The sequence below is a fragment of the Daucus carota genome, chromosome 5, assembly GCF_001625215.2.
Source record: "Daucus carota subsp. sativus chromosome 5, DH1 v3.0, whole genome shotgun sequence".
Lineage (NCBI taxonomy): Eukaryota > Viridiplantae > Streptophyta > Magnoliopsida > Apiales > Apiaceae > Daucus > Daucus carota.
This window is the reverse complement of record NC_030385.2, coordinates 1799370-1815658: the sequence shown is the minus strand read 5'-3', so window position 1 is coordinate 1815658 and position 16289 is coordinate 1799370. Positions and strand designations below refer to the sequence as shown.

The 16289-nt window shown below is 36.2% G+C and overlaps 1 protein-coding gene across 1 annotated transcript; it reads left to right on the top strand.

The window, feature by feature from the left end:
• Nucleotides 1-6646: 6646 nt before the first annotated feature.
• On the top strand, nucleotides 6647-8257 carry LOC108220661 (protein LURP-one-related 12). The gene is made up of 2 exons (XM_017394488.2): nucleotides 6647-7035; nucleotides 7690-8257. Exons 1-2 carry the CDS (start codon nucleotides 6808-6810, stop codon nucleotides 8101-8103), a joined length of 642 nt encoding a protein of 213 aa, XP_017249977.1. The 5' UTR covers nucleotides 6647-6807; the 3' UTR covers nucleotides 8104-8257.
• Nucleotides 8258-16289: the final 8032 nt, after the last annotated feature.

The window sequence follows — 16289 nt, the reverse complement described above, 5'->3', positions numbered from 1 at the left end:
GATGTAAATTAGTAATTTGTCTCATGTTATGAACAGTACCGACATCTCAAACAGGAAAAAAAAAAGAAACGGAGAGAGTAGTTTGAAGTGAAAAGTTTTATAAGAAGTATTTGACATGTAATTGAGCATTTAAAAACATGGGATGAAAGTCATGTACTTCCTCCGGTTCTTTTTTCTTTTTCTATTTGACATGTTGGAACCGTTCACCGAGAAAAATTATTAACTTACACATAATTTATAAGATCAAATATAATCATGAGTGATTTTGTTAGATTCGTATTTATGAGTTTTTTAATATGATGAAATGTTTATATTTAATACTAATGCGATATTGAAGATATTAATGATTAAAAATAAGTATAGACAAATGTTATAAAAACAAATAAGCAAAATATTAAGAGGCGGAGGGGAAACTAAACGAAACAAAGGTCAAAGCACATCTTGTTTATGATGGGCTCGTTGGCCCAGAGTAGAATCGCATGTAAATACTACTACTATTAGAATCAAATCAGGCCGACCCAAGTAAATGGTACAGTACTTAACTTTGTTTTTGTTTTCAAGTTGTCAACCGTTGACTGTTAAGGATACTCTGAAGCGGGGACAGAGGACGGACTAAAAGCCCAATTGAAAATAGAAATCGAATCTAAAATCGTCAAAATTATACAAAATCATATCAAATAAAGCCGCACATATCAAATATTGAATTGAACAAAAACTACACCAATAACTTGATTTTGGTTTTGATTTTCAGACATCAATATTTATATTTTATTTGTTTATTATATATTAAAATATTATATATATATTATATGAAATATATAATTTATTGTAATATTTATATTATGTTTGTTTCAATATTGATATAATATATTATTCACTGTGTTATGAATTGTTTTTATAGTACACTAATGCGGTGTATAAATTTTATTGGTATATTGGTGATGTTACATTGAAACAAGCAGCAATATAATCTGGGTTATACAGTTTCACCTTCCGGACCCTTGCATGATTTTTGTATGCTGATGGTACAACAATATCAGTCTCTCGCAATAGTATGTATCTTGGTGTAACAAGATGTAGAGTACAAGTTTCTTGTTTTTCTTACGCCCAAATCTCTAATTATTTATTGTACTAATTTTTTTGTGTTCATGGTTATTAAACTGAACCGCCGTTACTTAAGAAACCGAAATCGTTCATATTATAAATCCAATCGCACCAATGATACTTAGTTCGATTTCGAGTTTCAATTTTTGAAATCGCACTTTTGTGGATCTGGATTGCGGTTTAATTGCAAACCGCACCATGCACATCCCTGTTATGACATCTTTATTGTCTTTTTCCGAAAAAGTCTATTTTTTCCGGATTTTTACTCCCTTGTACCAAAATTTGAGCTCGATTTATTCTTCTGTGCATATATCAAAATGTGTAAATTGAATTATACCGTATATATTGAAAAACATTATGAAAAGTAGATATCAATATTATCTGATAAATATCTGTATGACAAACTCGTTTGATATTATTGTTACAGACAATAAAAAATATTTCTTTCTTACTCTGATCAGTGAGTGGGTAATATAAGTTGCTTGGCAAATTTAAAAACAGTTTCTTAAATATAGTTTTTTCCAGAAATTATTTTCATAAAATAAAGATCCCATATGTTTAAAAAAATATCGCTTTCCAAATTTTACGAAAAGTTATTTCATGTTTCATCAACAAATCCTTATAGTAAAATATTTTTAAAAAAATAACTTTTACACATCACCTTTTTCATGAATATTTTTCCTAACATGACAGTTTTGTTCACATGGAGTCCTTAATCCAAAATGCAGAAAAAAAAGTACAAAACATAAAACATGTGCCCTTTTCACCCCACATGTTGTTCTCCTTTTTTTGTAGGCCAAATATATATCTGTAAATTGAAATGGCTTAAAGGAGTGGTGTTAATTATTAAAGGCGTGTGACACATGTTATTTAAGAAAAAAAAATTCCCAACTAATGAATTATTATGAATATGTACCAAAACATACTCCTAAAAAAGGAAAATATCTTCTCTTAAATAAGTTCGTTCTCTCTTAAATAAGTTCGTTCTCGTATTCCAAAACATGCTAAATTAAAATCATACTCAAAGCGGAGAAGATACGGTGGTTGAGAAATCGACAACCAGGCAATGTTGAAATTATTGGACCCAAGAGATGACAACTTGGATTAGAAACCGACCAAGCTTGTTCGCGGGCCTCGCAATTCCACCAAATTACTCTAGCTAATCGGATTCCTTTGATTTTTTTTTTCAAATGCTCGGAATTATAAGCTAGTCTCGCCATACGGGCATACGGTATATAAAAGAAAAACTGAATTGTCGTAGCACATATTTGAATGTTTTTTATTTATGTTTTAAAGTCGGTAATCAATTATGACTAATCACGTATTAATTCATGTTTTATAATTTGTTGAATTGATTAAATCTCATATTATCTAATTAGTCGTCTAATTAATTTTAAGCCAGTCTAACCTTCAATTAATCTTTGTTCTGTGTTTATATCTACTTTTTACAACAATATTTTGTATAATTAAATCTTAATTGCGAGATTTTAAAATATAATTAAAATAACACAATTTTATCACTCTCTTAAGGAAAACGAATGGAAGAAAAATCAAATCGTCGGTGGAGAAAAACGAAAGATTGTACGAAATTTGCGTGTTGATAAGTTGACTTGATGAATAATAAGCCCAGAATCAAGTTGGCTAGCAGAACTTGGGTCACTTTCACCACACTGGCCTGGCTTGCTGCTTGACTGTCAACACTCTGCATTTTGGAAAATTTTCGATTGAGCGTGTTTTAGCTGGGAGTCTAGACTCTGGTGCACCCATTACAAGACCATCCTAACGTGAGGAAGGGTTTAATTAGCGTGATTGATGTGAGTGTGCGAGAGGAAAAATGTATCACCTATAATTTTTTATTTCACAAATATGATTTATAGGCCTGACAAATGAGTATATGTTCTAAAATATTCTCGAGGTGAGCCAGAATCGAAGTAAGACCTGAGACAACACATATACTTTTGAATATATAAGTTCTTGACCATCGAGCCTCTCACATATACTTTTGAATAGACAAAATTAAGAATTGTGATAAACAGAAGCTACAATAATGAATTGCTGCCTAATTTCCTTGATAAAAACGAAATTTGATGAAGATATGTATGGTGACTGGTGAGACTGCATATAAAATCATGCATGCATGGGGTCATATGCTTCGCTAGTGATACGAACTTATCGTCTTTAACAATTTAAAAACTCACATGATTGATACATATATCTTCATTTTGTTTTTAAGTGATATTAATTTGTTTTTGTTAAGAACACGTGATAAGAAACAATTGATATATTTTAACATAATTTTTCAGATTGGTTAGTAGTCTTAAGTTTAGCAAGGTTATAGATATTAAAAACTGTTTGACTTAGTTGCAAATCTGAGTATTCATTTCAAACTATAATGTTAAATTCAACTAGGTAGATTCCCAATTTTCGAGTACCATCCGAGCACTCGATCAAATATTTTAACATAAATATTTGATGCTTCTCCGTCCTCTTTTACATTTTTATTTTGAATTTTTTACTAGTTAAATTAATTATAATTTAACTGAAATTTACATGTATCATATAATTTTTTTTATCAAAATTTAGAGCGAATTTTATTAATATTCTGACAGAGATTTAATCGGGACAAACGCCCAACTGATCATGCCACTGGATGGAAAAACAAATAAACGAACTAAATAATTAGTCGCTTTGTTTCCGGCTTGTTTAAGTAACTGAATACAAATATTATGAAAATTAAAAATGAAGATAGTTTTCTTGAGCAACCCAACCTGCATACAGTAACTTCAATGTTGACCCTCACAGTAATTTCATGGATAATGAAAAATAATAAAAATCATATTATTAGAAAGTATATTTAGTCTATTTTAGTATGAAACTTTCAGATTTTAAAAATAATGAATAATTAATCTGTAATGTTAAATCAAAAATTGGCCAATTTTATTTTTTGAAAATCAAAATGTACACGTAAAAAAATATGAAAAGAGTAATTTAATAAATATTTTATAAGCAGAAATCGAAATACTGTAGTTGATATCAGCCGAAATCGGAGGCGGCAGAGTTACTAATTTAGCAAAGTGAAGTATCTAAGTGACGCTTGATATGATTTCATGATGCACAACTTTTACAGGTGAATATATGCTATGCTCCGTGTTGCCGAAAGTTGAATAAAACAGTGGGAAACAAAGCAATTAAGCAAAATAGCAAATGGCTTCATCAGAAACAACCTCTGATTGCTTTAAAGATTCATTCCATTCCCATATCAATCCAACAATTTGACTAAACTATGTGCAATTAAGGAAGTGAAACCGTCTATTCCATCAGTTTCGTGGCGAATATTTTGTGCTACTCGTAATACATTACCACCACAAAAGGTTTACATATATTCCTTCGTAAAAGCATTTTAGTTGAAATTAAATTATTAACTAATTTATCTGTATTAAGGAATTGATTCACCTAAAAAGTGGCAAAGTCCCTCCAACCACTTGTACTCTTTTTGGTCTTCACTTTGTCATGTCCGGAAATGGAATGAGAAATTGAAATAATTCGAGATTCGGATTTGAAATAATATATATTTATTAATTATTTTATTATCTCGGGGTTAAAATAAAAAAGTACATTAAATTCCATGAAAATTTAGTATGCATTACTAAAATTGGAGTTTATTATTTTCATAAATTAGTCGAATTTTCGATTTCATTTACTTTCTGCGATTCCGACGAGATAGATTTGAACCTGAATTTATGCCTTGCATCGAGTCAATATTCCATAGACTCAACGCCAGCGTAGTAAGCGTACTCCTATATCGTATACTCAGATTTTTATTCTTCATCTCATTTCGTCTGCAGGCCATTTTAAAAAGTCCATCTGTGACTTTTAACTTTACCTTTTGCTTTTCTGTGATAAAAAAAGGGAATGGGATATAATCAGTGAAGACACTGAAAACAGACTAATAAAAAATTAGTCAGGTTAATCAGACGTGTTATTAATCAAATAATTTATAATTTAATTAAGTTGACTAATTATAAGATATGAATTGATCAATGATTTTTTTTGACCAACTTTTGTGAACAATGGATAAGAGCTTAATAATCTGTCCGATTTTGATATATAATTTTATGATACCATCGAATCTTTTGAAGGGTAAAAATTGTACGAATAAAAGAATCAGTAAATCTTTAAAAACATACACACAAACATATATATATATTATCAAATTTTAAATATTTCATTTGTAAACGTGCATATCACACATTATGTGTGTCTAATTTTGTGAGAGTTAATTGCAGTTTGTAACCATTAATTTTGGCTCAATCGCACAAAAATATTCATATTTTGAAACGTGATAACTCGCACCCCAAATTTCAAAAATATATTCAATTTGTAACGCTTTCGTTAAATATAAGTATTTTAATCTCATTATAAAAATAAATTTAATGAAAGGGTTACAAACTGGAGTTTTTTTTTTCAAAATCTGGGTGCGAACTATTACGTTTGAAAGTATGGGTTTTTTTTACGATTGAGTCAAAAATAAGGGTTATAAATTGTAATTAACTCGATTTGTAGTAGACAAAAATTATTATAAAAGTGAAGAGACCTTTCTTCAAATTATTAGTTGGTCAATTGAGCTTAAATAAAAAAAATATCGAGACAAACTCGTGATACAACCCTTCTTGGAAGATAAATATGAACCAAAATTAACATGTGCACATTTGGTAAATTATATTTGACTCCAGAATTTATAACTCAAAAAATCCGTATCCCCAAGACTGAAATATTACAAAATTCAGGTATAGATAATATAATTAGAGAATAAAAAATAATCCGATCTTATAATAATTTATCACACCTACAAGGATCAAGGATCAGGTTCGAGTTGTAGGTTAAAAATTTAACCAAACCTGAATTCTATGGATTATGAATATTCAACTCGATGCTCATCCACACAACTCACGGATAACCCGAACTCAACTTAATTCATAGTAATTTATTAATAAATATATATTTTAATAATAAATAAATGTCATTTTAATCATATAAATTTATGTATACTATATATGAAAAATATATAATTTTGAATTTAACTAAAGATAATCTATTCTATATTCAATTGAATTATTTCGGATCATGTAACTAAATTTTGACCTAACCCGTTATAACCCAACACAAAAATTCTAACCGGAGTTCATCCGGTGCGGGTCGAATTCATATAAAATTATCGGGCTGAGACTGATTTTATCATGTTGTATTACAAGTAATAACGACTAAACATAATTATGTACAAAATTTTGTATATAATAACATGTGATGAGTTTTAATTGAAATGATCTCGTATTTAAATCGACAATCCCAATTAAAACCTCATGCATCAATTATCATATCATTATTTACGAATTTTATGTACACAATTCTGAGCATCCGTAACTAAAAAAAGAGATAGAAGCTTTTTGTTGATTTTATAAGCTGTAGGGTCATTCTCAGAGACAAAGAGACAGCTCCAAGTCCCACACCTTATATATATCCCTGCGCTCACAACCAAAAGCCAGCTCCTCTCTCTCTCCCAACGCTCATTAAACACACACATCTCTCTCTCCCCCAGTGACCTCTTCTCTTTCTCAGACGCTCAATACACATCTCTCTCTCTCTACAAGATCTATTTGTTCTTGAAAAATCAAAATACAAGTAATCCCAACCCAACAAAAATCCATGAAGAGAAGTGAAGTTATAGTCGACGGAAGCTTCATCTACGAGAAGGAAACCCAGCTCACTGTCCGTAAAACGTGTCTGTTCTTCCCCGGCGATGGCTTCACCGTCTATGATTGCTCCGGCCACCTCGTTTTCCGTGTCGACACTTACGCCACCGACGCTAGCCACCGATCTGAACTCGTCCTCATGGACCCCTCTGGCCGCTGCCTCCTCACCGTCCGCCGCAAGGTACTCTCACATAAATCCCGATAAATTAAGCTTGATTAGATAGTCCAGTGATAAATACTTGAAAAATATCCAATTATATCATATATTTTATAATTTTGTCGATAATTAAATAAAATTTATATTCTCTCCATTCTAAAATAATAGTCGTTTTGACTTTGTGCACGTATTTTGAGGTGTAACAAAAACATGCTTCTATAAAACCTCCATCCCAAATTAGATGACCCTGTTGACTTTGGGCACGTAACTTTAGGTGCATTGACCGTCTACTTCCGAAATATATTTTTTTATTTTTTCTTTTGTAAATAAAAATTTCATATTTAAATATTTATTTACAAAAATAAAATTTTAAAAATAAGTCATGTAGCTATACGGTCAATGAACCTTAAACTGTGTGCCCAAAGTCAACGGGGCCATCTAATTTGGGATGGAGGGAGTATTATTTTTGAAATTTTCTTTTTCTGAATAAAAGTTTAATATCTCTATTTTTATTCAAAAAAATAAATTTCAAAAATAACATGCAGAAGTACGTTTTTTTTTTCACCTCAAAAAACGTGCACAGCGACTATTATTTTGAAATGGAGGGAGTAGTTTCGTTACATTCTGCAATTATTTTTGTTACGGGGAAAATATGTTCTCACACTAAAATTTGTTCAGAGACCGAGTTTGCATCAACGATGGGAGGGGTTTCTCGGCGAGAGAATGGAGGGCCAAAAGCCAATTTTCAGCGTGCGACGATCTTCAATAATCGGGCGATCAAGCGTGACGGTCGAAATGTACAACAATCCAGGCGAAGAGTACCAAATCGAAGGCTCATACGCACAGCGAAGCTGCGCAATATACGACATGGATAAAAAAACAGTGGCCGAAATTAAACGTAAAGTGGATTGCACCACAAATGTGGTGCTTGGAAAAGACGTATTCGCACTGTTTCTCAAGCCTGGATTCGATGGTGCCTTCGCTATGGGGCTAGTTCTTGTGCTTGATCAAATTAACGGTGACGATCATTCGGATGATGATAGTGGGCCTGACTTGGACACCGCAAGTGAGGATTCGCACAAGTCGTCTTGATTTTTTGTGGTGTAAATATTGAGATTATTCAAGTATTTTCGAATTTCGATTATGTATTTTCATGTATTTGTGGGGTAGCTTTGGACTTGGGTCTTTTTTGCGGTTCGTTTGAGTTATGGACAAATGTTTGATACTGCGATAAATTTTAGATGGATTTGTTTTCCAACTAAAAAGTCATTTTTGTTCTAAAAAACGATTATGCCCTTCAAAAAATAACTTTATAGTTTGTTGGTCAGATAAAAAACTAGTAATATTGTCAAACATCTTGACTTTTTAGAATATATATAGATAGCTAATTGTTCAAATACAAATCGCTGAAATAAAAATTTAAAAACAAATCAATAGAAAATTTACATAATCGAAATCACTCGGTCCTTATACGTCGTCACTCAGCAAAGGCTCACCCTCGTCCCCACTCATCTCACCCCAGACTCGTTAGAGACTCGTCAAAACTTCGCACAGACCTAAACAGGCTCTGTACAATCTTAAAAACCAAAACTTGGCCCACCACGATCTCATTAGATCACATCCCGACCCCACTAGACCTTATATAGATATATAAACATATAATTTTGAAAATATTTGAAAAATAAGCTTTTATATTTGAGAAATAAAGTTTTGTGGACACTCTTTTAACAAACAGTACCGTAAAATCAAGGAAATGTTTGAATAGAGGTGAAAACTCATTTCATATAAAAAAAATCATTAATTGAATATATTTTAGTTTAAATTCCGATTGGACTTTATTAACGATTCATTAATTATGAATCAAAATGTCATAAAATTTACTCCCTCCGTCCCCTTTTACTTGTCCCTTTTGAAAAAATAACGCATCTTAAGAAAATGTTTGGTGAATATCTTGTTTTCATGCATATCCCTAATAAATGTAATGAATTAGATAGAGTTGTGTATATATATATGTTAGTCAAACATTGGAAGTTGTTAGAGCATCTCCAGCAGCATCTTAGCCCATTCCTTAAATATAATATAAAATATTGGATCCTAGTGACTTAAGATAATAATAGCTATTCTCACCTCCAACAATATTCTTTATATTCATTCCTTATATACTATTTTATTATTAAAAGTTACCATTATTGCAATAGGTGAAGAGAGAGAACATGTTTGTATTCAAAATTTATTATAAAATAAGATTTAGGAGAGGAGAGAGGTTACCTAAAGATAAGGCATGGCTAGTGGATCTTAGTGATTTAGGGAATCACTAAGATACTGTTGGAGTGGATAATTTTCCCATATACCTCATATTTTGGTTTAAGATTTCAAATAGGGAAGCTGCTGGAGTTGCTTTACATTTTGAAAAAACATACAAAAAGTTACTTTGAAAAGAGAAGTGGACAAGTAATTTGGAAAAAAAAAAAAATTTCAAAAGGGACATGTAAAAGGGGACGGAGTATTTACTAAACTCTTAATGGTCGGGGGCATGTGAAACAGTATCATTAAAGAATAGCTGCGGTGATTGCATGCATCATGTGTAATGTGCCTTCATTCTCCAAATTGTTCGCTCAACACAGGACGGATCCATTGTTAACGGAAAGAATAATTCTAAACCTTTTTAGTACCTCACCATTGATTAAAAGTCATTCTTGGAGAACATTTTTAGTTTGATTTTTAGTCATACATCTTCTTTTCAACACAAATTTGTGAATAGTTTCTGAATAATTATCTTTTAGGTCTTTTTAATCGTCAATTTTGTTGGTGATTTTTAATATTATACATGTTAAAATATAACTCCTTATCTGGCTGGGATAATCGCAGTTTGAACTTTTTTTTTGATAAAACGTACTTGCATTAACATTTATCAGAATCAAGCATACAGATGATAAAATCCGGAGCAGTATTGATAAGTCCTCCTCTATTCCTTGACTTTTCCTCCTCCTAGGCTCTTCCTGTTTCAAGGGATGATGCAGCTGGTGGTATGAGTGGGGGATCTGCAAAACAATGCCAAACCGGGGTTTGTCACCGGAAAGCACCTCCGGCGTGACAATTAGTAATGATCTCTGGAATAATAGGTGTGGGGTTTATTTCGCGTACCTCTTTCATCTCCTCCTCCTTCCTTATATATCCATGCAGCATGTGGGGAGAGTTGGCTTCCTCGAGTTCACGTGCGTCCTTGTCCCCTTTGTCTCTTGGGCACGTGAGTGTCTTTTGTGTCCCTGTCAGCTCATTCGTCTTGCTGATGTCATCTTGCTGACTTTGGAAAATGCCACGTGTAGTAGGGTTTTTGGGGTCCTTATCATTGCCCCCCTGCTTTCTCGAATCATTTGCGGATTGATGAGGGGAAGTATGGTTGCTTCTGGGGCGAGTGAGCGGGCAAGGGATTTTTATCCCCGTACGTCCCGGGTAATTTGTCTATAAAAGGGGTGAGGGGTGATTCACTTCTTGGCCCAGTGTTCAAGCTTGTCTACCTTGTTGTTCCTTATTTCCGAGCGTCCTGTGAACCATGAGTCGGTCGTTAGATGAATGTGATGCTATTCTGGATCTCGCTTGTGATTGTTATCGTATGAGTGTTGAGAAAACTCGTTGGTATGGGGATAATATCGGGTGTCGTTATCGCGAGTGTCCCAATGGGATCTGTGGGTTCCACAAGTGGGTTGATCCTCCCCTGTGTGCTCGGGGTCGTGACGCTATGAGGGAGTTGCAGGATCGGCACCATACTGATCTAGAGAATCAACGACGTCGTACAGAGGCTATGGTTGCCTGGTATCAGGCCCGGTTGGAGCTGGAGAAGCGGAAGTTCAAGGAGAGTTTGGCTGGTCTATCCATTCTGTGTGATGTTGTCAAAGACCTCGTCCTCGAGTCTACTGATATGGATGCCCCCCCGCCGGAGTTCGTCTGGGCTGAGGATGTTACTAACACTGAGGAGTGGGCTGGTGATGTCACTGACGGCGGCGAACAGGAGTAATTGCCGCTTGTTCTCTCCTCGTTGTGTCTCAACTATTACTCCTTTGTTGTGTTGTACTAGTTTGCTTTATCTTTCTGCAGTTGTAGTGGCCGGGCCCCTTTTGTTTGTATTTTCGCAGTCGTAGCTCCTTTTGCCAACTGTTGGCTTATTTTGGTTTGGTTTAGTATATGTCTTTGTATTTGTCAAGTTTGCACGTGTAATGCGGATGTGAAGGTCCTACTTTATTTTGTGTATCGTTTTGTCTTTATGTCTATTTCCTATTGATAGCACCCGCTTCTTTTCTTTTTTGTTTTGCCCTTTTGCATGTTATTGGGTTATGTTGCCCCCCAGTGGTGGTCTGGGATGCCTGTTTGGGTTTAAGAGATATCCAAAGGCGTCCTGGCCACCACTATTGGTTGCTGTGTGTGGGAATATGTTGCCCCCCAGTAATCTTGTGCGGGGACGATGTAGTTGTTTTGTGATAATTGCTAGCCAATTGCTCCGTGTTCCTCAATTTTTCGTTGTTTCTGGGGTACTACGGAAATTCTATTTTATTGTGCCTATGATATGTCTCTCGAGCTTCGCTGGTGTTTGGGGTTTTTTGTTGGGGTAATGGCCTTCGGGATTTGTATTTGACATAGTTGTTCGATTCGTTATAAAAATAACGGGCACCAGGGAAGATTTTTTTTTTTTTTTTTTTTTTTTTTTTTTAAATGAGAAAAAATAGACGTGGAGAGAAAAAATAGACGTGGAGAGTAAAATAAAGTCAAAGAAAGCAGTGGGTCGGAGATAAACGTTTGACTGTGTTATAAGCGAGCGCGGGTCATCGAAGTGTCACGGGGGTAAAAAAGTGAAAGACGTGGAGTAGCCGAAAAGGGTGTAGCGTACGAGAGAAGTATCTACGTTGACCGGCGTGTACTGTATTGGGGGGTTTTGAAAAGGCAGAAGGAACTTTTAGAAATCGATTTGTATTTAAGGGAGTTTGGTGTTTGTTAGTGTGGGTTTAGTCTGAATATCTTTATCTGAGAGCGGAGCGGTAGTTTGTTGTGCGTGTGACTAATCTCTCTTGCTTGCTGCTATTTTTCCATCGCACTTTGGGAGACTGATTGTTCAGGTATGTTGTTATTGTGTACTACTGTTACTTGTTCGAAGTTGTGAACTGTGCTATGAATGTTGGTAGTTTCGCGTGTTTGTTTTGTTGTTGTCTTTGTTTTTGTATGTATCTGTAGTTTCCCGAGTTTCTCTGCTGTGATTCCGCGGTATCTTATGTGTTGTCTTCTGTAATCGTGGTGTTGGGTATTTGTACTGCGTATCGCGCGTGTGTGTGGGCAATTGATGCCTTTGCGGGTCGCCGCTAGGGTTAGGGTTAGGTTTGGTTGTTTGTCATTTCTGTATGTTGTGTGTGTCTGCGTGTTTGCTTCTTTGGCGTGGGGTTATATGTTTGTATATCCGGTTGTCTCCTAATTGTACTATGATTGGGTTGTTTGGTATATGGTTAGCATGTTGGTGTCTGTGTAGTTGACGATTTGAATTTTTGTGTTTGTTGGGGTGTAATTATGGAGGGATTTGTAGATGTCTGCTGGTAAAGGTGTTGTTTCGGGCCGTGCCCGCCGGAGCGAGCGGCACACGAACGTGAGGACTGTGATTAGCCTGTTGAATGAGGATGGGACGTGGGCTGATTCCATGCACTTTCAGGTTCCCGAGGTTGCTCGCCTGGACAGGGAGGAATATTTCCGTAGTTATGATGGGTATTATCGGGCACATGGTGTTGCTGCACCGACTTTTGATGAGGAGCAACTGAGGGTTAAGTTTGGGCGTTATGAGAGTTTACAGTACCCTAGTAGCTTCGATGCAGTGCAGCATGGTGGGAGGATCTCAAAAGTATTTCAGATTTCTGGTGAGTATTCGTGGCGTGTGGCTACGGTTGATGAGAGGTTGTATTCCAGGCCTACTGATGGTGCAATCGCCATTCCTTTATCTCATTTTAAAGCGGGGTTGCGGCCACGGCCTCATCGTTTTCTGATTGCCTTATTTAAACAAGAGTTTCGTTGTTCTCCTGCTCAATTCACGCCGAGTTCAATCCGGGTGATACTGTGGTTTATAGCTGCATGTAATCGATTGCAACGGCAGCCTACTTTCAAGGCATTTTTTTCTCTGTTCTATGTGAAAAGGTCCCGAAAGGACCCTTTCTACGAGCTGGTGCAGTATGGGACCAATAGCCGAGTGGGTATTGCCTTGGATGGATATCATCCGTTACAGAACCCGAAGTGCATGAAAAATTGGTGGAATGAATATCTTATGCTGTTGGGTGGCGAGTGGTCGTTTATGCCGGGATTTAATTCAGATTGTTCTGGTACTTATAAAGTGTCGCCTGCTTTGCAAACTCGCGCGGTATTGGATGGGTTGCGGGAGTTGGTGACTGTATTTGGAGCGACCTGGGATGCATCAAAATTTTATCGGGTTTCCGATCTTAAGCAACATAACTGTGAGTATGCATGGTGTGGTTTTGTTTGTGTTCTTATGTCGCAGTTTGTGTGTTGTGTTCCCAGTGATAAGGCCACTTTTGTATCTCCCGGGTGCCTCTTTACTGTTCTTCTTCTTCTCGTCGCGTGGTGCACCTGCTAGGGTAGTGTTCCTGCAAAACAACGCTCGATCGGTGGTGTTGTCCGATTCGCGCCTCCGGCGTGACAATCAGTCTTGGTTTTGTAAGAGAAGAGAATTAGATTAGAGATTTAGGCTTACCCGATTACTCTCTTGCTTCACCATTTATACCTGCTGGGCTGAGTGCGGTTCCTCATGGCATCACGTGATCTATGTCGTGCCCCCCGACTGAGAGGAGATGACGGGCGTCCAAGGCTCGATGTCCGCCTCAAGACCTCGGACAGCGGGCTGCGGGACAGCGGGCTGAGGGATGGGTGATGGAGTTGGCGGGTGTTCGCTGGTCTCTGGGGTGGATTCTCTTATATTTAAGGAGGCCCCTATCATTGCCCCCCTGCTTCTTCGTGTTAGCCTTCGGATAATGCGGGGAAGCATATATATATATAGGTGGTGAGGGTGCTCGATGGTTTTTATGGAGCTTTTGTCTTTTACAGTGGTCCCTTCGTCGTTGGTCTATCTAAGGGGCGTCTTGTCAGTTCATTTCATTCACCACCTCTTCCACTGTTCCATTATTTGTGTGATAACATATATGTGTATTGTAACAGTAGAAAATATTCAGTTTTCTTGCCTAAGATATGATTTGTGGGAGCATAAGATATGAGGGAGTGCTTTAGAAATTAATTTGATTTTATTCTTTTTTTTTTTTTGCCTTCATGAATATCGTCAACAGAGCATGTGTGATTCAATCAATTAATTTTCTTTATTCTGTGTAAATCTTACAATAGTAAAACGCAAATATTTGTATTGTTATCCAGAATGGTGTGTATGTTGGCGTTTAGTATTTCAATGCACGTCTGTTTAAATTAGGTATTGATACATTTTATAATATGACCTCTATCGTTGACAGGCACGTGCTTTTAGGGGTTCTCGTCATGTCCCCCAATGGTGGGCATGGTTCCTGTGATCCGTTGTTTAGGTGACTGTTAGCGAGTGTTTGTGATAGCGGGTCGCCTCATTGCCCCCCTGCTTTTTTGAATTACTTCAGTGGTTCGAGAAAGCAATTAGATTTGTATGGTTCTGGTGATTTTTTTGATTTTTTTGATTTTTTTTTTTTTTTTGAACGGTAAGTGTTCTTGAGTTTATAAAAATGGACATTCAGCAAGGTCTTTTTAGCTTAAGTGATTACTTACGTGTTGCTGACAGCGATGTGTCTTGTGTTTTCGAAGAATTCTTAAGAAATTGTGTCCTTAGGAGAATAGATTTCGTCTCAGTTTCATATATGTTGTTGTTTGTTGCCCCCCAGTTATTGTTGACGAGTTGAGAACCGCCAACAATTACTTAGATTATATGGACTTGTTTTTTATTTGGCGCCCGCACTGAATGGTGACGAGTTGCGATTTGTTTTTGTAATAAAATTGCGACTTCTTGTTTGGTTAGCCAAACTATTATGTGATAAAATAGCAACTTGTTGTCTTCGCCTAGTCAGCCTATATTTGTGGTTGAATTCTAACTTGTATTCAGCCCATTGTGATAATTTTTGTAAATTGTTGTTTGCGGGTAAACAGCCTGTTTTTGTGATAGGTTTGCAACTTGTTGTCTGCGGGTAGTCAGCCCGTTATTGTGATAGGTTTTCAACTTGTTGTCTGCGGGTAGTCAACCCGTTTTTGTGTTAGGTTTGCAACTTGTTGTCTGCGGATAGTCAGCCCGTTATTTGTGATAGGTTTACAACTTGTTGCCCGCGGGTAGTCAGCCCGTTTTTGTGATAAGTTTGCAACTTGTTGTCTGCGGGTAGTCAACCCGTTTTGATAAATTTGCAACTTGTTGTCTGCAGGTAGTCAGCCCGTTTTATGATGAAATAACAACTTGTTGTCTGAGGGTAGTCAGCCTGTTTTGATAATTTTGCAACTTGTTGTTTGTAGATAGTTGGTCCAATATTTTGACTGAGCTGGTACCATGACAACTGGAACTGGCTTCAAATCTTGAACAAGGATCATATTTATCAGTCCTCTCCGCAAAAATGATTTCGACTCTGGCCAAGTTCATGAAGAATCGATAAAGGGCTTGCTTGTATTTTGCTTGTCTTTCATACAAAAGTTGCGACTCATTTAGAAAAAATTGCAGGTATTCATTTGCCTCTGATCATCGTCAAAAACTCCGGAGTTGTGCATCGTGATTAATTAGCTGGGAACCAACAAGAAAAAGCCTTTGAAGCTCATAGAGATTTGAGCCAGCGGGTTTGTACAATCCCGTCTTCAGACTTGTGCTCTAACATGGCTGTACTATATTACCGAATAAGTCATACAAAAGTGCAGGGGCCATGTCTTTCTTTAGAAAGTTATGTTGATGAGTGAAGCTCTGTTTTTGGATTTGGCCTTCTTAAAATCTCTGTTCTTCATTCTCTTTCGATGCTGCCATTTCCGGATAATCTGAGGTGCATATCAAGAAACTCTGAGCTATCTGCCGTGATCAACTGGCTTTAAGGCTGCAAGTATGGTTTATGTCGGTATAATTCTCCCTCGATTGTTTGTTGTTGATAGAATCAGGAAGAAAAATGGAGCCCTTCCGGATTCATCTTGCTCGGTTCGTGATTCATTAGCCTGCCTTGCTTGTATCACATAATTCTCTGTTGATTCTTTGCAGCTCCCTTGACAAATCCTGGAAATAGTGATGAACAACTTGAGGAAGC